Here is a 24,348-nt window from a genome sequence, read left to right on the forward strand (position 1 = left end):
GAGAGAGAGAGAGAGAGAGAATGGCTACATTTTGAACACAGCTCAAGGGACCAAGGCTGAGGCAAGGACTGGCATAAACTTATATAAACTATACAGGATGAATACTAATATCAGATATTTAATCTTCCTAGGTAACTCTAGCTTTGTGGGCACTCGAAGGCAAGTTCATTGAAACTGGAAACAAAACACATTCCAAAGCAAAGATGTCAGAGGATTAGAACTCAAAGATGTCAGAGGATGTTGGAGCACAGATGTCTGAAAACACATCTCTATCTCGCCTTCCCTTTTCTGTTTGGGGAGAAAACAATGAAGAAATAGAGGTGAGTAGAATGAAGCGCTCAACCTTGAAGATGCTGCTGAAAAGTACCTTTCCTACGAGATCTCCCTGAACTAGTGTAACCTGCAGTCATCTTCCTATTCCTTGAATACCTTTGCATTTTAGAATATCCCACACTGAGTTGCATTATTAAATATATCCTTTCTTCACAATTAGCTATCTCCCCATTACTTATCACAGTAACTTAACATAGCAGATGCTCAAAATATTTGATTGCTTGGGTAAATATCCCCCAAATCACAAATTTGATTTGGTGATTATCTCCATATTACTGTTTGATGCCTTCCATGGTGCAGTTCTTAAATACCAGATAGGGGAGCTGTGGATTGGGAAAGGGGAGCCCTCTGGGGAAAACAAGATGAGCGTTAAAACTGATCAAGCTGAGGGGAAAATGCCTCCTATGGCATAGGAGTGAAATAAACTGGATCCAGAGCTTGCCTTAACCTTAAGGCGTGTTTGCAAACGTCATCGACTAACCAAGAGCCTGGAACGTGTTTTCCCGTCCGCTAAGGGAGCTGGTGGTCTAAATCTACAGCGACCATCGACGCAGGGCCGCGCTCCAGCTCCGAGAGCACTTTGGCCACGCTTCCTGGACACCCTTCCCAGACATGCTTCCCTGACACCCCTGCCCACGGGCCCTTTCCGGGCTGCTTCCGACAGCGCTGCCGCGCGTCCTCTTCGCCACCAGGTGGCGCCGTGCGGAGCCGCCGCCGCCCGCGCCCGCTCGGCAGCTTGCTTCTTTCCGTGACGTCATCCCGGAAGAGGCCGCTGTGGCCGGAGCCGGCGGCCCTGACGAGGACCGCGGACGCAGAGCGCGGGCACCCCTCGGCCCGGCCCTGCGGTGGCTGCGGGCCGCGGGCCGGCACAGAGGACGGCGCATGAGTGCAGGACTCTGCTGGTGTCTACTCAAGTGCCGACCTGGCCGGCCAGCAATTCCTAGGGCGTTTGTAAGTGTTGGGGGACCTGACGGCCCCTGCACGGCCCCCCTGGAGGCATCCCCGAGACACCCTTTCCCAAGCTGTGCGACGAAGGCATCAGCGTTTCTCAAAAACATCGCCGGAGGCGTCTAGTTTGGGGGAGATGCTGGCGGCAGTGAAAACGTAAACAGCTGTCCCAGCTTTACAGTGCCCCTTTGAGGGCCTGACCTGATTTCCTGTACAGCATCCCGATTTCCAGCCCCTCGGGGACACAGCCAAACATCCTCTCGCCCACCGTGGAAGCTCCTCTATTGTCCTCCCAAGAGGACAGTGATCTGGGGGAGGCCACCTGGTCCTTTTAGTCATGATGGCAGAGACGGTGCCCCCAAGCCAGGGGTCCCCGGACTGGTCCAACAATAGCGTCAATAACCTGTTGTGTGGCCGGAAGCTGATGGCTTTGGGGGTTGTGCTTGGCTGGCTTCTGATCATCCACCTTCTGGTCAACGTGTGGCTTCTGTGGCTTCTGTCTGCATTGCTATTGGCGCTGGGAGGATGGCTGGGCTCCAACGCCATTGTGGGCAGTACAGGGCGACTGCACCTGGAACGTTTCATCCCCATAGCCATCAGCCCTCCAAGCCCCGAGGCAGAGAGGCAGCTGGAACAGGAGATCAATCGTACCATCCAGATGATTATGCGGGACTTTGTGTCATCCTGGTATCGCTTAGTGAGCCAGGAGCCAGCCTTTGAGGAAGAGATGGAGGCCGCCATGAAGGGGTTGGCCCAGGAACTCCGAAAGAGAATGGGCATGGTGGACAGTCATGCCCTTGCGCAGAGGATTCTGACTCTCTGTGGTTGTCACCTGCAGAGCTATATCCAGGCAAAGGCGGTCACTGCAGGGAAGCCTCATAGTTCACTTGAGCCCTCTCAGCTCTGGGAAGCTTACTGCCAGACAACTCCCCCACATCCTGCTATGCAGAGCCCCAGCACTGAGGTCACCTACACTCGTGGCATTGTGGATGTGTTGCTTCAAGGACTGGTCCCTAAGCCGCATTTGGAAACCCGAACTGGACGCCACATAGTAGTTGAACTCATTACTTGCAATGTAATCTTACCACTGATCAGCAAACTCTCTGATCCTGACTGGATCCACCTTGTCCTCGTAGGCATCTTTTCCAAGACCAGAAATGATCCGGCCAAAAAGATGGAACTGACCTGCCCAGCCAGTGCCCTGGAAGAGACCTCAGGGCCCACAGCTCTGCCACTGATTACTGAAGTAGCGAGTCTGCCAGAGGGAAGAGCGCCTTTTCCAGCACCAACCCCAGCACTCTTACACTGGAGTGAAGTAGACGGACCATCAGACTCCACCCCAGAGGTGGAAGAAGGCCATGAAGCGACAGAGGGAGATTTGGGTGGCATTCCAGAAGAAAGAAAAGTGGGGAACAATGCAACTCATTTTCTGCATCCAGATACTCGAGGGCCCCTGTTCTTATGTGAAGACTCAGAGCTGGAATCTCCTCTCTCAGAACTGGGCAAAGAAACCATCATGCTCATGACGCCAGGCAGCTTCCTTCCTGACCAGCTCAGAGATGCCTTGTGTGCCCTAGGGGGAACCCAGGCTCTGGAGCCTAAAGATAGTGAGGGATTGGAGGGAATTGAAGGAGGAGAAGCTGAAGAGGATCCAAGGACAGACACAGAGTCAAACCTGCTGGCCTCCATGCTGAAAACCTGCCCACAGATCCAGATTGACACAGCAGACCAGACAGTAGAACAAGGAAATGTCACTGCGCTTACAGCTTTGCCACAGGGGTCAGAAGTCACATCCCTCCCACGACCCTTCTACTTAGAGAAGGATTTCACAAATGATGTGAGCTCCCTCAATACTAATTTGCCGAAGGTTCTGCTTTCCACCTCTCCACCCAACTCTCTTGGCTCAGCCACCTTCAGCTTTGAATCCCTCAGCAGTCCAGATGCCCCAGTTGTCATCCAGAACCTTCGAATCACTGGCACAATTACTACCCGAGAGCACAGTGGCACTGGATTCCACCCATACACACTCTACACTGTGAAGGTAACAGGCTGTGCTCAGTGGCTGGGAATGGGTTCAGATGGTGGGGAGACAGTGAAGCTGATAGTCTCAGGGAGAAACACCACTCATTGTTTGCTTTGTAAGGCAGAGTAGCCTCTTATCCTATACTTACACAACAACCCTACAACCTCACAGTTGTTAAGATGTTGGTGACTGGAGTTCTCAGTGGTTCCCAATCCTAGCTGCACATCAACATCACTTGCTGCTTTTTAAATATAGAGATTCTGACAGGGTCTGAGATACTCTTAATGAGATTTTAAGAATGGGTCTCAGGATATATATATATATCCTGAGTATATATATATATACTCTTAGTGAGATTTTAAGAATGGGTCTCAGGATATATATGGGTCTCAGGCCATATATGTGTGTGTGTGTGTGTGTGTGTGTGTGTGTGTGTGTATACAGGGTATGAGATACTCTGAGATTTTAAGAATGGGTCTCAGGCGATATATATATGTGTGTGTGTATGTGTGTATATATATAGGGTCTGAGATACTCTGAATGCGATTTTAAGAATGAGTCTCAGGATATATATAATACATATTAATATATATATATTATATATCTATTCATATATCTATCTATCTATCTATATAAAATCTTCCAGGTGATTTGAATACAGCCTCTCCATAAGCCAGTTTTAGGGAATCCCTGCTTTTATCTAACCAGGCTTCTACTATTTGAATCACTTTCATATCATCTCTTCCAGGTAGTTTCCAAGTCTTTGTTTAAATACCTTCAGAAATGAAGAAGGTATTACCTTCTGGGACAGGAGTCGGCAAACTTTTGAGCCAGAAGAGCCACCCTGTCTCTCACAACAATTTAAGAGTGATTCAAGAGCCATAAATATATTTTTTCAAGCAAATGAAATCATTGTCTGCATGGTATCCTTTAGAGATTTTATAAATGAAACTATGGTAGTTTTATTTCATTTTCAATTTTACTTCAATGTACTGAAAGAGCAGCAACTGGCTCGTGAGCTGCAGTTTGCTGGCCTTTGTTCTGGGATATGCATAGATAGTAATTTACTGCCTTAAACAAACTTAAAAAGATATTAGTATTTTTTAAAAGATGAAGAAATTATCAAAGAAGAATTTTAGAGAAAGAATTTCTGGGAAAGATGTTATCAGTTAGACTATACTTGCCTTCTCCTTGGCTGTTTCTGGTCAGAGGCCAACCATCCCTGTCTCTAAGCCTTAGTGCTGCACTCCCCATTAAATATTAATCCATGAAGGGGGGGATCTTTTCCTTAATCAGCTTAATAGCTGGATGATGAAAGTGTCATTTTGAAAAGTAATGTCAAATTATCAAATAAGAATGAAATTCATTGCAAACACACACACTCCTTATAAAATTTGACAGGCACAGTTGCCGTAGTTTCAATGTAGGCTCGAAGGACTGGCTTAACGTCGTTGACATTTGCTTGGCGTTTTTCTTCTTCATTCAGGGTCTTCACGTGACAGGTACTTTTCTCACGTCTTCATCTTCGATTTAAGACATATTCGAACTCTGAAACCAAACAGGTTTTTCCTTTATTAACAGCAAAACATTAAGCCGATGGATAGAATTTAATAGTCGTTCTCTCATTCTTTTAAAATTTATTTTGTTGTTGTTGCTGATTTTTGACACCTGTTCCTGTTATTTCCAAGTTAGCATTAGAAAAAGGCCAGGTGAAAATTGTACCAAAAACAACCCCCAAAGCAGCTCATTGTGTGTAATTTGAGAGACTCGGTTTCAGTAACATTGATAGTATTATACTTTTCGCAAGTATGATTTTTGGCAGTTTTTGTGACGGAAGTGAACATAACCATAGTGAATGATGTCCCTCAACAGCATAATAGTCTACAGAAAGCATTCTAACTCCAGCTGTTGAGACCCCCATCCTGAATTCTACTGGTATTTCTAACCCTAGTCTTTCATGTTCTGTAGCCTTAGGGACTGCTTTGTGCCCATCATTTCTCTCTGGATCTAAAAATACCTTAAAACATCAATCGCAAGTCCAGCCAACAGGAGGTAATTTTTTTCATCAGTTGCCCATAGTATTATACCACAGCCAAACAGTTGTGACCTACTTGTCATAAGAATGGTCACGTGAGTAGTTCTACAGATTTTACATCTTTGAACTGCTTATCAAAATGTTTCCCCCTATGTTGAGTTTTATCTTTCTTATTGTTCAGGGTATTCACCCTCCTCTTCAGGGACATGTGGTACAATCATCTTTCCCCAGATTGTAGCCCTTCAAGTATATGAATACAGGACACTTTCACTTCTTATGGTGTCTTAAATTCTTATGCTCATACAGATGACAGATACTTTGCAAAAATAATTATAAGTTTAGCTCCTACGAATAGCAATCAGGAAGATTAGTCTGCCGAAAGCAAAACAAAACCACATGCCCCTTTAATGCTTCCCAGCAAAACAAGCAATTTTTGTTCATCTGTTGTTTTAGGATTATTTGTTCTCCCTTCAACTAATAGAGATTATGACTAGTTCAGTGTAATAGCAAATAGTTATCCTCATACAATGCCAGCTCTATGACTTGGTGGTGAAAGAGGCTCTAACAGTTTTATAGATGCCAGGCCTTCTGTTTTAAACTGTATCTTTAGGATTTGAGATAGAGTTGTATTATGTTTTTTATAGGAAAGTACCTGGCTCTGGAGTACAAGTAGGAAGGGAAAGCAGTGAAACTTTCTGGGCCATGTGCGAAGGGGCTTCAAAATAGAAACATGGAATTCAAAGATCATGGAATTTTTCCACAAAACATTTCAAGCCCCCTTGCATATTAGAAAGTGCCTCCCGTTCCTTAATTCAGCCACTGCTGGAGCTTCAGATAGTCAATACAGCCTAAGGCAGCAATCGTACACCACAGCTTCCAGAACAGAATGGGAACATCTCCCCTTCTCCTACCCTTTCTTGACTCATACTCTGTGGTCATTGAGCAAGTGGTCGTGAAAGCCTGAGTAGAGTATTGCCTAAGCCTGTCTAATTCAGTTAACAAACTCAGTAACAAACTCATTTATTCAACATTCAGTAACAAACTCATTCATTCAACAGTATGAGACATCTCTTGATGGTGAGAACACCAGTGGTCTAAACCAGTTGGCCTACCACACTGTGAATCGCCGGTACCGGGAGTTCTTGAATCTGCAGACCCGACTGGAGGAGAAACCAGATCTACGAAAGTTCATCAAAAGTTAGGAATTTCCCCAACCCTGGGTTGCCCACTTTCTTTCCACAGCTGGCCACCCTGGCCTAAGCACTTGGGGGAAGACTGGTTTGTGGGAAAGGATGGAGGAGGGAAAATACATCAGTGAGGGTACTCTGCTCCCTTGTTTGCTTCAAGAGTTTAGAGCATAGCTCTAGACAATAGTAATCACGTGTTTTTATGAAGCAATCCTTAGCTTAAGAAAGATACTTCCTGGGACTATATGTGGCCTCCTCCCTGGGGGCTGGACAACCGAAAAGTGGGTGAAGGGAGACGTCGGACAGGGCAAGGTAGGACAAAATAATAATTTATAAATTATCAAGGGCTCATGAGGGAGGAGGGAGCAGGGAGGGAGGGGAAAAATGAGGACCTAATGCCGGGGGTTTAAGTGGAAAGGAAATGTTTTGAGAATGATGAGGGCAATGAATGTACAAATGCGCTTTACACAATTGATGTGTGTATGGATTGTGATAAGAGTTGTATGAGCCCCTAACAAAATGATTTTAAAAAAAAGAAAGATACTTCCACATTTCCACCTGTACCCATGAGGTATCGTGAAGCATCAAATGAACTTTTCCAGATGCATAGACTGTGATGTCTCCTAAATGCTAAGATATTCTCCAGAATTCCATGCCACCATCACAGCCAGATTTATTTATTTTTTTGTCTGCTGTTCAGTACCTCTGGGGTACAGGGAGAATAAGAAAATGTGATAAAACTAAACTCTAGATATAAGCTAGAAACTGGCCGCTTATTTATTATTTATTTACTTATTTTAACGTGGAAGATAAACATTTTAACACAGGTAGGCATAAATGAAGGCACCCGTGTGGTACAGGCAATTGTTAGTTTGCCTATTACAAGGTGAGTGGGTCCAATCCAGCAGCTGCTCCGCGGGAGGAAGATGAGCCTGCGTGATGATTCCCAGACTTCCAGTCTCGGACACTGCAGGGAGCAGTCCTGCTCCACTGCGAGCTGCAGTCGCCTCGATGGCAGGCCGGGTTTCAGGGCATATGGGAGGGGCTTCAAAAGTTTGTGGGGAAATGGAGTTCAATAATAATGGCATTTTCCCATGATTTTTTTTAAGCCTCTTAGTATTCTGGATCTCTGATCTGCATTTTACTTCTTAATGGTCATAATGAATATTAAAGCAAGCTAAGTTCTTTCTATATTAGTTCATTTAGTCCTTACTGAACAGCTTGTGACAGTGTCATTATTCCTAGTTCACAGAAAAGGAATTAAGTCAATCAAAGATGATGTCTTACACCCAATAATCTCAGTAAATGTTATGACTAAGTTTTTCTTTTTTCCTTTTTTTAAAAAAAGATGTGAAGGGTCCTAAAAAGCTCTTTCCAGATCTTCCCTTTGGAAACATGGATAGCGACCGAGTAGAAGCACGCAAGAGCCTCCTGGAATCATTCTTAAAGGTCAGCATCCTTCTTCGGGGCTCTGCTGTCCGTCTTCCCACAACCAGACTGCCAAGCCGAAGTGAAAGGGTCCGGGTGCCAAGTTTCTCTTTAAAGTCTACTTGTATCTCACTTTTGCAGCAACTCTGTGCTGTTCCCGAGATTGCCAACAGTGAGGAGGTGCAGGAGTTCCTCGCGCTCAATACAGATGCCCGTATTGCCTTTGTCAAGAAACCTTTTATGGTCTCCAGAATAGACAAGGTACCAGCAAGACTAGTATCCTCAGCCTTAATTTGTATCTATGAAGTTAAGGTGTTTTCAGCAGAATGGAAGCAATACTTGTGTCCATTCCAAATAAAGGAGATGAGGGTTTGAAGAGTTTGGAGAGGCAACACAGAGGAATCAACAGAATCTGGACTAGAATTTTCCAGACCTGTTCTTGAGTACTGGCAGAATGCTCAATGACAGCGAGTGACTGTTAGGAAACAACACCTGGATCCTATATGTGTACACATATCTCATGAGAACCCCATGATAGTCTAGTGGAGACACGTAAGGTTGAATTTGCACCTCGGTAGAGAGGTAGGGGCAGAAAAGTCTCTTCTGGAAGTGAAGATCCCTCTCACAATTGGTCACCCAAGAAAGAGAGCCCAAGAACAAGACCCTAAGAATGTTTTAGATTGGTGTGGTGATTCTCTGCTAGAAAAGAGATGTGTAGAGGGCCTTCGCTAACAGGATGTCTCAGAACCTTTGGAGGTGGTAGGAAAAGGCCATTTGTATTACACATTGGAGAGCCTAATAGTAATCACAAGTGGCTATTAGAGTATCCAGCACCTGCCCATTCTTCACAAGCAGTAAGGGCTGGCCTGTGAACACGTAATTGGGAAGCCTGACCTAACCTACAGGCCTGCTCTTTCCCCATCAGACTTTTTTTGTTCCCCAAACTCAAATAACATTTAACAGGAACATGCTTTGAACTGCCGTGTTTTGACATGGTGTAAATTGCATAGAGGATTCTTCAAAGAAAGTTTAGAGAGAGAAATACTGCCTTCAGAAGTATATAGGCCCACATGGAGGATATGTTGAGAAACAAATTCACATTTTGATTTTTTTTTTCTAATTAAAGATTTGTATTCTCTTTAGCCATATTTTTTTACTTATCATCTTATGCTGCTGGACTATATTGTTTATTTTTGGTAATCTTCACTCAACTGTCTTCATATGTACTGTGTTAATTTAAAAACAAAATAACCACTCTTTTATAAAAGGGAAAAATAGAAAAATGATAAGTATTTCTCCTGCCTAACAAACTATCCATCCATCCATCCATCCAGTTCATTTATCTCACTATTCCTCTTAGCTTGTCTTCCCATGGCAATAGTTGTCTGACTCTGTGAGGAAGAAGATATTTAGGGTTATAGTAAAAGGGACTAGTTACCACTAAGCCACTAGCTGGTATAATGGACTGTTCTGGTGGCTAAGACAGTGCTAGATAGCTTGGGTGTTGAAGTCTCCGGATGCTGAAGCACTATGCAGCAACTTGCTTTTTTAGCTGTTTCCATCTGGAAGTGGCTTTACTGACCCTGCGCCTCTGGCCTCTACAGATGGTGGTGAGTGCTATCATGGATACCTTGAAGACAGCATTTCCTCGCTCTGAGCCCCAGAGCCCCACAGAAGAACTAAGTGAGGCTGAGACAGAAAGCAAGCCTCAAACAGAAGTCAAGAAGGCTAACAAGTGAGAAGCCCTTCGGTTGTCCAAGGAATATTCCCTTAATCTTAGGTTGATTCCCCAATCTTCAATCAACGCCTCTTCCCACTGCCAAGCCCTAGAGGAGGAGGTGAATCATCCGTACCAGTCTTTATGCAAAACCAGGCTAGTCGCTCCATACCCTTCCCAGAGGAGTCTAAGATGCTGGATAAACAGCACAACTGAATGTTTTCTCTTGCCTGTGGAAACCAAATTACCAGAGGCTTCTTACTAGATGGGAAATCTAGAATATGAATGTTCCCTCTTACCTGTTTTCCTAGGAAACTGGGATATTTCTACCCCTGCTAAGAATTACAGTTTATAAATGATCTCTCTTTGCCATCATTTCTGGAAATCTTAGGTCAAAAGTTTCACATATTAGCAATAAACAGGAAAGGCTAGAATTGGGACCTTCATAACCTATTTTCAAAGCTGGTTGATGGCTGTTACCCTCTCCTACACTAGGGCCCTACATAGCTATAGTCAACATGTGGAGAGGCCTTACAATTGCCCTTACTGCAAACTCCATCAACATCTAGACCAGTGGTTCTCAACCTCCCTAATGCCATAACCCTTAATACAGTTCCTCATGTTATGGTGACTCCCCCAACCATAAAATTATTTTCCTCACTACTTCATAATTGTAATTTTGCTACTGTTAAGAATCAGGTGACCCCTGTGAAAGGGTCATTCGACCCCAAAGGGGTCATGACCCACAGGTTGAGAACCACTGATCTAGACGGTTCTAAAGAACGAAAGAGAAGCATGTATTTGCACGTCTGTCTATATCTGTGTTCACGTTTCTTGGACCAGCAATAACAAGAGCCAGCAATTCTTAGTATTTCTTTGTAGGCCTATAGTTGAAAATTGACCAAGTTGCCTATCTTTATGATGTTCTCTCCTTCAGATATTGAAGTTATTACTTAATTCTTTCTCTGGCTTCATGGGACACACAAGAGGAATAATGGAGTTGGGGGAACAACAAGGGGACAAAAAAGCAAATCTTTGGTCTGTGCCGCTTGTCTGTTTATAAATTTGAATGAGTCCATGGCTCTTCTTTAGCCTATTTTGTTCTTCTAAGTATGCACTGTGTGCGCAAGAAGAACTGTACAGTTGCCAGAATATAGATTGCTTGGGGTAGTGTTTCCTGGCAATCCTTGCTACAGTAAGTTCTTAAAAACAAGTTTGGGTGTCCCAGTTTTAATATATTCATGCTTATCAGCCCTTTGTACAGGGGTCAAGCCCATGAAGTACATTCCGTCCCTGATCTTTGTTTCTGCAATAGGTCCAGATTGAGGTTTGCATCCAGTAAAATTGCCCCCACCTTGAATGTCACTGAAGTACACGAGAAGGTCCTCTATTGTCTCCGTGAGGGCAACATGGTAAGAACCAAAGCCTGGAGAGCTGCAGTTCCTACTTGGATGCTGACCCTGCAGTTGTAGCCCCTTGACATGTTCTCTGTAATCAGAAGGGACTTTGGAACCAGCATCTAGATTTCTAATTTTTATGCTTTTGGGTAAATAGAGGGGCGTTGGGTGATGGTGGTGGTGGTGGTGTGTGTGTGTGAGTGTGTATGTATTTAGCAATCTGGTAGATGTGTCTGTGTGTGTGTATCTAGCAATCTGGTAGATGTGTGTGTGTGTGTGTGTGTGTATTTAGCAATCTGGTAGAAGTCCTACTACTAGTCTGGGGTTGATAGTCTGGTCTCTCAAGAGCAGGGTATTGGGATAATAGATGCTAGATGAAAGAGAAAGCCAGTTCTAGGTGAGAATAACTCACTGCCATTGACTTGATTCCTACCCATAGCGACCCTATAGAACAGGGTAGAACTGCCCGATTGGATTTCCAAGGCTGTAACTCTTTGCGGGATCAGAAAGCCTCATCTTTCTTCTGCGGAGTAGCTAGTGGTTTTGAACTGCTGACCTTGAGATCATCAGACCAATGCATAACCTACTACGCCACCAGGTGAAAATACCAGAAAGCATTTGCTCCAAATGATAGTCCAAGGCCAAACTCATTTTACTTGCAACTCAGTTAAAGAATAAAAACCACTCTAGGTGATCACAGGATCTCTTAGTTTGAAAAGAACTTGTCACTAAAGACTCCATAGTTTTATACCCATAGTTTTAAAGAGATCAGAGGAAGGAGCCTAGAAGGCTGCATTTGCTATCCTACTTTTTATGGTTCGTTATGTGATGGGAGATTGGCCATTTCTTCAGGACTCGGAGATCCTGTCCCTGTCTGGAATGGAGTCCTTTCTTCATAAACAGAGCAAATTATTAGAAATGCAGCCCGAGGAAGCCCCAGAAAAAGATCCTAAAGGAAGTGTGGACGGTTGCTTATCAGACATAACTGTGCCAGCCCACGACCTCAGCAACAGTGAGCCAGGTAAGTGACAACGTCTCAGCTTCCATGGAGAAGGGACTAGGGTGTAATTTCTTAAATCATTTTATTAGGGGCTCATACAACTCTTATCACAATCCATACATACATCAATTGTGTAAAGCACATTTGGACATTCATTGCCCTCATCCTTCTCAAAACATTTGCTCTCACTTAAGCCCTAGGGTGTAACTTCAGTTGTGTTCAGCAAAGCAAGCCTATGTTGACAGCAGTGTTTGCAATATTGTGTCGGGTCCTGAGATACAAAATGAGTCTTGCAGAGGAGGAGGAGAGAGCACGGGCTCCGGAAGGTCTCATTCAATGAGATAGGGCTGTGCTTGCAATATGTTTATCTTGTTGCAGTTATTTTTGGTATTCTCTGGCATGTCTTAGGACTGTTTTCTTTATCTTAGAAATCATCCTCCTTGGTGTATGTGATGCCACATCCCTGATTGGCTTTCTACTTCTCGGGTAGTCCCTTGCCAGTCTCCTTTGCTGACTTCTGAGAAGCCTGCCAGAGCTTCGACTTGGCTCTCTCTCTCTCTCTTTTTAAAAAATCATTTTATTGGGGAATCATACTACTCCATACATCATAATCCATACATATATCCACTGTGTCAAGCACATTTGTACATTTGTTGCCATCATCATTCTCAAAACATTTTCTGTCTACTTGAGCCCTTGGTATCAGCTCCTCATTTTCCCCTCCCTTTGGCTTTCTCTTACACGTGCTTCCTGGGTCATCTTTTCCATACACTTGCTTTACCACATGAACTGATGATATCTATATAGATTCTTCCAACTACTGGAAATCTTCATTTGGATATGAGAGGTGGCTTCATAAAGTTCATGGGGAAATTCTATTTTTCCATGAACTTTTGGAAACCTCCTCGTATAACGCTAGCCACAAAATGCCACGTGTCCAAAGGGGAATGGATCTATTTTCCTAAATTTCTTCATTCTTCTTGATTGGCTGTCACAGTAAATGATATCATCTAGTCAGCCAAGGTATAGCAAGGAGGTTGCTACTCTTATCTTACAAGCATCTGAGACAGGGCAGGTTAGGTACTTCCCCTGAAAGTTCCAGTGTATTGTGTGCGGAGGGAAAAATTGGGAGCCCTGAGTATTTTTCCTGAACTAAAAATTATAAGTAGAAAGTTTGTGAATTTACCACGGGGAAAAATATCATCCAATTGCTCCTCTATGAATTTCATTTTAGCTGCATGGAAAATAGCCTTTATAACCCCCTTTACTGCACTGGCTAGGTACATGAACTAGCATGAAAGTGTCAGCAACTACAAGATTGTAAATAAGGTGGGATGGGTAAAATCAAATAATTCTAAATGAAATTAAGTCTGGAAGCTTTGGACTTCATATCTGCAAAGGAATGGTTTGTGCCTTCTGCCCACCCTTGATAGTTTCAGAAGTCTAAAATGTTCCTATGAGAATAGTTACCATTTTCTTCCAGAGGACTGCCCTGACTAATTGTCACCACAGGGTGGCAGCAGTAGGCAAATGCTAACCAACCCGAAAAAAAAAAACAAAGCAAAACTCAACTGTGGTGTAGAGACTTACTAATTGGGCCGCTAAACACACGGGCAGCAGTTTGAGCCCACCAGCTACTCCCTGGAAGAAAGGAGAAGTCTGCTCCCATAAAGATTCATAGCCTTAGAAACCCACAGGGGCAGTTATGTTCTATCCATGGGGTCGATGAGTCAAGCCAATGCTAGAGACCTAAGAAAATATGAGGGGGCTTGTTCTAAAAAGTTCATAGAAAAAATTCCATTAACTCTTAATTCTGCTATTCCATGAATATTTTGAAGCCCCCTCAGAGTTGAGGAGGCTGACTTAAGACTTGGGATGCTGCTATTTCCGAAGAAACTGCGTGTCCTATCTTGGAGCACATGACGACTACAAAGCAGCCATCAGATAGCTGCCTCCTCCTTAAGACACAGTATAGAAAAAGAAGATCAGTATTAGATAGACGAAAAGCTAAGGAATATTTAGTTCTACTCGATCAATCCCCACCTCAAGTCATTCATGTTCTAAAGAACCCTTGAGGGAGGAAAGTTGGACAGGGCTGGCACAGAGAGTACCCATTGGTCTTAGACTACCAAAATTATTATTGATGGTTCATTTTAATATTTATCAGAAATAGCAGCAGATAGCTGTGGATTTATTCTAGAACAGCGGTTGTCAACCTGTGGGTCGCGACCCCTTTGGGGGTTGAACAACCCTTTCACAGGAGTCACACAGTTCATAACAGTAGCAAAGTTACAGTGATGAGGTAGCACCGAAAATAATTTTATGGTTGGGGCTGGGGGGAGTGTCACCACAACATGAGGAACCGTATTAAAGGGTTGCGGCATCAGGAAGGTTGAGAACCATTGTTCTAGAACATATGTCCTCTCGTGGAAGTTTCCCAGGAAGCAAAGGGATGACAAGGGATCCATGGACACGGAGAGAGAACAGACAGTTCTACCCATAGAAGGAGCACATCTGTCCAGAAGAGTGCAGCTCAGCATGGGCATGAGCTCAGTGTGGCCTTGCCCATCTCCAACAGGAAGAATGTCATTAATTGTCATGGCATTTACCAGAGGTGTCATGTTCTTCCTAGAACCACATGTTATCTTCACGTCACCCTGCACTCTCTTGCATCTTTCGGTTCTGTGTAATGGAGGAATGTTCAAAGCAAGCTTTTGCCAGCGAACAAAGTCCAACTCTTTCCCCAAATCTGCTCCCCACATTTCTATGAAGCATTGTAGGGGTGAGTGGAATGTAAGGGTGGAAGAGACTTAGTTTTGCCAATTCCAGTTAGTCACCAGTGAGAACTCATTTGGAACAATATGTGGTCTGCATCCAGGAGAAATAAAGAAGAGGCTAGTTAGGCAAAAATAATTATATGCATAATTTTTGTAAAAACATAAAATAAAAATACCAGAATATCTAGAACATGAAGAAAAGAAATACTGAGCCCAGCACTGAGTTTGATGGAGACAAAGGAAGACGTTTCTCTTGGTTTGAGCGTGGAGGGCTACAAAAGTACAAGATGTTCTTTATGAGGGAGGGAAAGACCTACTGGCACACAGTGTGACTGAAATGCATTCCTCAAGTGTGGCTCTCATCTGTGGCTCTTGAACCCTTTCTCATCAGGGCAAGAGACGGAGTTGGCTGATGCAGCCCTGAATCTGCTCCTCTTGCTGCTCATGGAACAGTGGAGATGGCTGTGCACTGAAAACATGCAGAAAGTTCTTCATCTGATCTTTGGAACCCTAATTGAGAGGTAAGACTGCTGAGTTCTCCTTCACATTAGAGTCTCAAGTTAGTCAGGAACTACATAGCTACTAAAATCTGCACTAGAAAGCACAGGGTAGAGTTCAGGGAACCGGGGACCAGGAGGGAAGATAACCTCTCTGTTACAGGAGAGTTCCAGAAGTTCATTAATCATCTCATTGGTTTGAGCAATGTAGGCAGCTCTGTAGCACATAACCTATAAAATAAAACATTGCCAGTGATCTTAAAACCCTTTAGGTGAACTCCTTCTCTTCCAGTATCAATTTGCCACCCATAGCTGTGCCCCAAGGCCCTTTCTCTTTCGCCTTTCACCATGGATAGTTATTTCTGTTAACTAACACTCTTTAGTCATAGTAACAATAAACTGGGGAAAGGAAGAAGAAAATAAAACTAATGAAAGATAACTTTTCTATGATATTTATAACATAGAGATATATTTTCTATAAATATTAACAAGTGATCAAGGGCTTAACTAACACTGGATGGTAAAGGATCCATACAAAGATTCTTGGATTTATATTATTGAGGTTTTGTGATCCCCAAAGTACTTGCATTTTCTGAGAGCTCTCTAAATAGATGGAGTCTTAGCTGCTGCCTTCCTGACCATGGACCATATGCAAGCTTCACTTGACTGAAGAAGGCTGGGAAAATCTTTGCACCAGACATGCTTCAGCTTGGGAACTACCTTGATTTCTCTTTTATGTGACATCGAGGCAGATCCCCAAATGAGACATTAAATCCTGACCTGGTCCGCTAGCATGTATGTGACTCCGGTAAACACTCAAATAATAATGCCATTGCATAGTCAATAAAACACAAATAAGCATGCTTCTCATGGTCTCTGCTTTCAGCTAAGATCCATCTGCTGTCAGCACGGCTGTCTCTCATGCCACGTCCTCTTCTGAGTCCAGCTTGACTCAGGCAGCTCTCTGTCCATGCACTGCGGCAACCACTTTTTAATTATCTTTAGCAAAATTTTACATGCCTGTGATATTTATGATATGGTTAGATAATTTCCACATTGAGTCACTTTTCTTTGAAATGGGCACAAATATGGATCGGTTCCAGTTGGTTAGCCAAGTAGCTGTCTTCTAAAGTTCTTGGCTTAGACGATTGCATGCTCCCAGTACTTCATCAGCTGATTAAAACATTTCCAGTTGGTGTCCCAGCAATTCCTGAAGCATAATTTTTGCTAATGCCTTCAGTGCGCCATGGACTTCTTCCTTCAGTGTCACTGCTCCGTGATCATAGGCTAACTCTTCAGATGATTGAATGTCAACCAATTCTTTCTGATACAGTGACTCTGTGTTCCTTCTGCCATGTAATGTTTCTGGCATCATTCAATATTTTGCCCTTGGAATCTTTCGGCGTTGCAACTCAAGGCTTATTTTTTTTCTTTCTTTCTTCCAGTCTTTCAGATTGAGATATGCCGAATGTGTTCTTCCTTTTCGGTTTCTGACTCTTGGTCTTCACACATTTCTTTATAAGCTGCCTTTTGAAAATTTCTGTTCAACTCTTATTTCATCATTTCTTCCATGTGCTTTAGCTACTCCTAAGATCAAGGGCAAGTGTCAGAATCTCTTCTGACATCTACTTTGGTCCTTCTTTCTTGTCTTTTTAATGATCTGTTGCTTTCTTCCTGTGTGATGTTCTTGGCGGCATTCCATAACTCACTTTGGGTTTGGGTCATTAGTGTTCAATGCATCGAATCTGGGCTTGAGAGGTTTTTAAAATCCCAGTGGGATAAACTGGAAGTTGTATTTTGACTTTTGTGGACTTACTTGAACTTTCTGTGATCCATCTTTCTCCAGGCCTTTAAAGGCTCATCCTTTTGTTTCTGCTTGAATGGCCCTTCTCTGCTCATTTTTCTATCCATTTGTCCCTGATTTCCCCTTTCCACCTTCTTACTCTGCTGCTGTGCATCTTTCAGGAACTGAACGCCAAATGTCATTTGTTTTGTGAAACCTTTTGTGGCACCCTCTACCATGGCTCCTCTTTGATACTCCCAAGGTTTTTCTGAGTGTTCTATAACATGTGGGACAGCTCCTGCCTCTGAATAATCTTGAATTGCCCTCCCAAAATGTCAGTGGGGCTGAGGTTGAGAAACCCTGTCTAGACTATAACATCTTTAAGAGTCAGAGCTGCCTTATATCTCCAGCAACTTATACTAGGCCTGGAGTAGACTAGATGTTCATTAAATATTTAATAAAAATAAACATTTTCTTTCTTAATAGCTTTACATTTGAAAATATAATATTCTCATGTTTTATTTATTCACATCTGAATATTGCTAATTAGGTGTTCATTTATCCTTTTCTCTGCCTGGCTCCCCTTAGCTGATCATCTAAGCCCTTTCAAAAATGGGAAGACCCTTAAATCACCTCATTTGTGAAAATTACTTGTCTTCTGCTCATCAGAGTAGTTTACATGATGAATTTGTTTGAGGAAATAAGAAATTATTCAGAAGGAGGAGGAAGGTATGGATGAGTCTGGAAAAACAGGGGCAGATATTGAGGTAATATATAAAAGAAATAGAAATTTGAAAACAGAATATTTAATGTCTAGGCAATTAGGAGATTAAAAAGGAGAAACATTTAATTCCCCAAACACAGAAGTGGTACATTCTGTAGATTCTTGGAGCGCTAAAGCAGGGAATTTTAATACAAGGGAATTACAGGCTGTGAGAATTCTAACCAAGTTATATTAGCGCAGTGGGTAGGATTAGAAATTCTAGTGATTAGGGAGGAGTCAAGAATTAAGTTGAGGGATGGGATTTTAAGAAATGATTCTCTAGGGTGCTGATTAAAGTGTGCTGGCTCTCTGGTCTTAGGTTGTTTTATAACATTCATCTCACTTTGTTTTAAAATACCCAGTTCGAGCTGGGAATTCACCCAGGCCTATCTTTATTCATTTATATATATTTAAATGAATGAAAAAATGAATAAATTTTCATTAAAATCCACACACACACGTGTGTGTTTGTGTAATTAAGAACTTGGTGGTGAACAGAACAAGGTCCCTATTTCATGTATTTCACAGTTTAATTGAGGTAAATACTGACGTGCAGGGCCTTACCAGTGATAATATAGCTATAATACACTACTATTACATTGTATTTAACCTCTCAGAACCTTGATTTCCTCATCTGTAAAACAGGAATAGTAATACTGTCTATCTCATTAGGTCTTAGTATTTTCTCTTTGTAAAAGGGAAGGACAAAAAGTACTTTCTGTTTTTTAATCCTCTAGCAGGTGGCCCTACATATAAAGGGCCAATTTTATGTCTTCAGGATGCTGTAGTCGGTACTCATCTCCTCCAGCCAGCTGCCAGCTTCCCTATTCTTTGAGCGCCACAGAATAGGCTATCCAAATAATAAAGGGCTTGAAAGCCTGTACAGGTGCCAGTGGACTCATTTGTTAAAGAAACCAGAGCATTTCTGTCTCTTCCATCAGGACATGGGAAACCTGGTGTCTTTCCAGCAGAGACAAGGACAGGTTATGTACATAGTCAGTAGTTGTTTCCAGGTTACTGCTGTTCTGGGTTACGTGGGTGGAAAGAGAAGTTGAAATCAAAAGGCTGCTGTTCCTAATGGGAAGAGTTAAAACCAGCCTTTCACTCCTCCTCCTTCCATCCCCACTCCCTGACACAGGCACTGGAACTATGCTTCTCGTTGGCAGGACAGATGGCTGCCTGGTAGATGAGAACCAGCCAAGCTCATGGGTAGCCCAGGTCGTGAAAGAAATCAGGGAAAGAACTTACAGCTGAATTTCCATTGGCTTTCTTTTCTTTTCCTTCCAATGATTAAACAATTTCCCATGGAGAACTATTTCTATTTAATAGGAGAAATTCTGAATGTATTTGGTGAGTTCAAATGAATCAAAATAAACCCAATGTGAATATTAAGGACAGGATTTTGCAGCTAGTCACCGTTTTGAAAACTCTTCCTAACTGGTGTATATAGTCACTCCTTATAGATATTCTAAGTGAGACTATTTTGCAGTTGTTCTAGTGTCTCATATTCCCACCTGACAGAAAGTTCTTACTTATGTCTATTCTAACATTATCCTTAAGCCCAGTGTGTTTTATCGGCTGTGGAAATAGGAATACAGCTGGTTGGTACTCTCCTGACCCTAAGCCTCCACAGACTAAAATAAAATAAAGAATCTCATCCTTCCATGTTTAAGGCCTTTCATCTTTCCCTGTGAATCCTTACTCCCATTTAGTGATATTCTTAGCCTTCTCAAATATCATGATAGTGGGTTCACAATGTTCCTGAACAGGAACTCATGGGGGAAAAGAATTAGAATTTCTCCTCCAGAGGTTCCAAGGATGTGTGATACCTGTGGCCCATGGCCTCATAGCAGCGAATCCCCATGTGCCTGGTAACTGGGGAAAAGATCGGGCTTATTTCAGGATGGAGAGAGTAGAAGGTGGTGACCTTATCAGTTCACTGTGTCCTGTGACCCGGTCCCCAAGTACAAATCATTTATGATGACTCTCCAGAAAATGTTACTGAGGGTTTACTTTGTGCAGTCACAGTGCCCAAACATCTCAAACATCTTGCAGCATGTAATCCTCTCCAAAGCCCCACATAAGGGGTAATTAGAAGCCTCTTCCAAAGATGAGCCTCCAGAGTGCCCACTCTCACATACAACATGCCTCAGAGCACCGCGGCATCTGAAAGTCCGCTCATTTTGTTTGCTCTCTCTATAGCGCGTGCTTTATTTTTACAAAGAGGTTTCGGAGTGCTACACAGTTTAAATAGACCAAGGTGCACACGTGGCATGGTTCCAAAGCTGAAACCCCCTCCACCCACCTCCCTGCCACGTGAGGTCCCGGTTGAACTCCCTGAGACTGCCCCCATGACTGGTCCCAGGAGGTGGCCTGTTGGTTCTTTCTCCGAATCCTAAGGCATCTGGGGCCTATAGCCCCACCCTTTTGCAGGATGTTGGAATTCTCTTCCTGTAGATTCTGTGCTGGCTCAGAGCCACAGGTGGCTACCGTGGCCTCTCTTGTGAACCTGAATGCATTGCCTCACCTGTGGCCTATAGTTATCTTGAACGCATTGCCATTAGTTTGGGCCTCAGGAATGGTGCTGCTACCTAACTCTAGAAAGTCCTGTAAACATGCCCTCGGTTTCTAACCTCCAACAGTATCCTCTCTAGTCAGATAAGCTCATTCTTCTACTTCCAGATTCGTTTACTCTCTTTGCTCTCTTAAAGGACCTATATACATCACTGCTGTGGACTCCAGGGAAGCCTGCCAAACCGTAAGCTCTCCCTCTAGTCTGCAAGAAAAAAAGAGTAGATGTAACCTCATGACCTCTCTTTTTAAGCCAAGGTTGGAAGAGTTCTGATCTGAGCCAGACTCCATAAATCTCCCTTGATTGTTGATGCTGTGCAGGGAGTTGGGGGAGGGGGACTGCAGAGAAGTTATATGCCCAAAAAAGGTATTGTTAAGTCAAAGGGAAGCCTTGCACGCATGCGCGCTTGACCTCCTAAGTCTGCTTCTGTGCTGGGAACATCCAATTATGTAACAAGCTGCGTGCCTTATTTGGAGTCAGAGATAAAGGGAGGGTCAGTAAAATGGGGGTAGCAGTTCCAGCCAGGGAATGAATCCAGCTTGTGTAAACTCTGCTCATGTCCGAAAACAGAAGAAACTTGACAATGTCCCTGCAGGCATCCAGATCAAGTTTAGGGAGTCAGACAAATACTCAGACTGGGATGCAGGAAAAGAGGAACGCTAGCTGTGCTGCGTTCCATAGATGATAGACAGTTTGGGGTCAGGGGGAACCAGCCACAGTAAGGCGTGAGATTATTATGGAGTTGTGCTCTTTCTCGAGAGAAGGAATGAAAAGAAGCTGGATCGGTTCCCTAGCTGGATGCCCAGCGCAAGCCCACGATAAAAATATGAGCCAGGCCCGCAGTAGAGTACGCGAAAGCCACATCCCTGGGCTCTGCCCTCCCCACAACCCTGAAAATGGCATCGGAGCCTGTCTCACAAGGGCAGCAGACACATTCCTGGCATCCTCATCAGGATTTCTTAAAGTGTGTGTGCTGGGGACACCTAGGAATGGTGTAGCCTGGCAAGTAAGGAAGAAAGTAGAAGGTTCTATGCTTTGTAGGCAGCAGAGAGTAGAACCAAATGTAAAGGGACGAAGTATAAAGAGGAAGAAAGGAAAAAAGATTGAAGCAGATTCAAGGAGCTCAATAAGCAGTGGACCCAGGAGAAAATCAAATGTGGAGTGATGTCCTTAGAAAGAGTTTTCCCTACAAACCAATCCCCAGGAGAGGCTGGGGACAAAGTCTGTGGGCAGAGCAGGTGACACTGAACGCTGTTTTTGTTCACCTTCCTTAAGGACCATTATAAGCTGATGACCATTAACTCTTCATTCTGTTACACTAGAGGGGCCCTGGTCACACAGTGGTTAAGCACTGAGATAATCAGCAGATCAGTAAGTTCAGATCCGTCTGCTTGCTCTGTGGGAGAAAGATATGGCAGTCCACTGCCCTCAAGATGTACAACCATGGAAACTCACTGGAGCAGTTGGGCCCATAGGACTCGTATCAACTCGAGGCCATTGGGTTTGTTTCCATTCCTCTCTTACATCACCCTAAACCACAGGTGTTCTGTTAATGGAGTTCCCTTGCTGGGGCTGCTTGTTTGGTGGGCATGTCTTAAGTAAACCCAGGCCCCTGGCACGGACTCAACTCCAACTCACAGTGAATCTATAGGACAGAGGAGGACTCTTTAGGGTTTCCAAGACTGTAAATCTTGCAGGAGCAGACAGCCACCTCTTTCTCTCATGAGCAGCTTGACGGGTTCAGCCATGCAGTGACCTTGGGGTTAGCAGCCCACCATCCAGCCCACTGCTCCGTTAGGGCGTAGGTAGATAGAGCTTCTTTTTGAGGTGGGTTTTTTTTATTGGAAATATTAGCGAGAGTGCCCATTAATTGCAATAGGAAAGACAGACTACCGTAAATCAAAAAGCGTTGTTACAGGTTTACAGAAACCTTTATGAAACCAAAATATCAAAATGTCAAGCAGTTTTTTTCTCCACATATTCTCCATCTAGGTTTATATACTTCTGCAAATGATGTTTTCATCCCTTTAACCCTTCTCCTAAGAATTCTGCATTCTTCCGTTTACACCATGTCAAAACAATGGCATTAGCATATATTCTCAAAGGACTTAAGTCGCGTTGCTTTTGAAATGCTTTGAATTTGGGGAAGAAAAGTCTGCAGGGACAAGATTAGGGTTGTGGGGTAGGTTGGGTAAGGTTCTCCCATGAAATTCTCACAGGAAAGCCCTTTGCTACCCATGAAGAATGAGCAATTTGTAATTGAAACTAATTCCTCAGCCTGTCTTTAGGGTTCTTTTCCTTACCAATGCAGTTTTCTCATTTCTTAAATCATCTCCATAATAAACCTCTGGGATCACTGTCCTTCAGGAAGCCAATGTCCTCAAGCATACTCATTTAGAATCCTCCAAAGCAGGCACCGTACCCTCTGAGCTGACATTTCTGCTCTAACTTTAATGGACCTAGCAGATGCCCCTAAAAGCCAGAGATTTAATTGCTTCTTTCCCCACATTCCCCTTTGAAGGCACCCTAATGAGACTAAGACAGGTGTCTTACATTTACTGCTGAAAGCATATTCTGATTTCATTTGTAACACACTTCTGAATTAGAGATTGTATGTTGTTGCTAGGTGCCATTGAGTCAGCTCTGAGTAACAGCGACGCTATGCACAACAGAATGCAACGCTGCCCGGTCCTGCGCCATCCTCACAATTGTCCCTGTGCTTGAGCCCATTGCTGAAGCTACTGTGCTAATCCAGCTCCTTGAGGGCCTTCCTGTTGTTCGCTGCTTTAGCAAGCATGATACATATAGTCTCCCTTACATGTCTCTGTTCTACATTCTATTTCCAAACACAGTTAGGCTCCAGCATTTCCCAGGAAACACAGATGAAAATGAATTTCCTTGCTCCCTAACCTTCGATTCTTCTGTTCCTTTTAGTTTGTCTCTGTTGCCTTGCCTTGTCTTACACCTGATCTTGTTCTCTACACAGCTCCTCAACATTGAAAAGGGCATACTTTTCCAAGAGAGCCCAGATACAAAATTACCTCAAACTAAGTCTTCAGATTTCCCTGGAGGGTTATTTCCTGGCCCTCTAGACTGTTTTTACAGGTGCTAAAAGTAATGTTTTTCACTGACTGTGTTTTTGCCCAGACTGTAATACTCTTTTGGGAGGGTGGGGGGTGGAATGAATTTGTCTTATGTTTCTCCCAATAGATCTTGACAAAAGGAAGCTCTTGACTTGTACAGAATGAATCAGGATGGGTCCCACTAGTCTCTCCTAATACATGTGTGGTTTCCTCTGTCATAAATCTTAGGTGCCAGTTCTACCCTCTTCTTAGGTTAAGAGCATCCTGCTTTGTCATGTATTGACAACACTGTACTTGACTTTACCGGAGAGTTAGAATGCATAGTGATAACCAGCTAGCTGTGTGCCTATATGTGTGTTTGATGTGCACAGCAGTGTGTAGTCCGTGCTCTTAGATTTTTATACCCTCAAACAGAGATACAGAATTGGTTAATGTGAAATTAAAGACATAAGCAGAATATCATGAGATATTTAAAACTCAAGAGTCCTTCTGCAAGTGAAATTACTGGCTTCTCATGTGTCTATAAATACAAATACGAAACCAAGTGCTTTGTGTTTTGATGCTAGTTTTAGATTCTAACCACCTCAAGAACAAGAACTCTTCCACATGCACCATTCTACCAAAAGAAACAAAAACAAAACAAAACATACAACTTAGCACAGCCTGATACTGAGAGGGAACTGATTGAATTGTCCGTCAAATGAGTGAATGTTTGATTTACAAATTTCGCAGGTCTCTCGTTAGACGCATATGTATTTATTATTATCACTGATTCTTGGTCTACTGTTCCCTTGAGCATTATATA

The 24,348-nt window shown here is 43.3% G+C and overlaps 1 protein-coding gene across 3 annotated transcripts in view; it reads left to right on the forward strand.

Annotated features, from left to right (window-relative positions):
• The first annotated feature begins 1,182 nt into the window (after positions 1 to 1,182).
• SNX19 (sorting nexin 19) overlaps positions 1,183 to 24,348 on the forward strand; it is a 47,173-nt gene continuing 24,007 nt past the window's right edge. For all 3 annotated transcript variants that reach the window (XR_006680559.1, XM_004714216.2, XM_045295211.1), the window contains exons 1-8: positions 1,183 to 3,322; positions 6,398 to 6,536; positions 7,875 to 7,975; positions 8,096 to 8,215; positions 9,559 to 9,689; positions 10,987 to 11,083; positions 11,921 to 12,089; positions 15,237 to 15,366. Coding sequence is in view for 2 of the 3 variants with exons in the window: in XM_004714216.2 (XP_004714273.1) it covers positions 1,619 to 3,322; positions 6,398 to 6,536; positions 7,875 to 7,975; positions 8,096 to 8,215; positions 9,559 to 9,689; positions 10,987 to 11,083; positions 11,921 to 12,089; positions 15,237 to 15,366 (2,591 nt within the window). In the remaining variant the exon portion in view is untranslated. The remainder of the gene's footprint in view (positions 3,323 to 6,397; positions 6,537 to 7,874; positions 7,976 to 8,095; positions 8,216 to 9,558; positions 9,690 to 10,986; positions 11,084 to 11,920; positions 12,090 to 15,236; positions 15,367 to 24,348) is intronic.

This window comes from Echinops telfairi, unplaced genomic scaffold (genome assembly GCF_000313985.2).
Source record: "Echinops telfairi isolate 266 unplaced genomic scaffold, ASM31398v2 ScPeMD7_5592;HRSCAF=6446, whole genome shotgun sequence".
NCBI classification, from domain to species: Eukaryota; Metazoa; Chordata; class Mammalia; order Afrosoricida; family Tenrecidae; genus Echinops; species Echinops telfairi.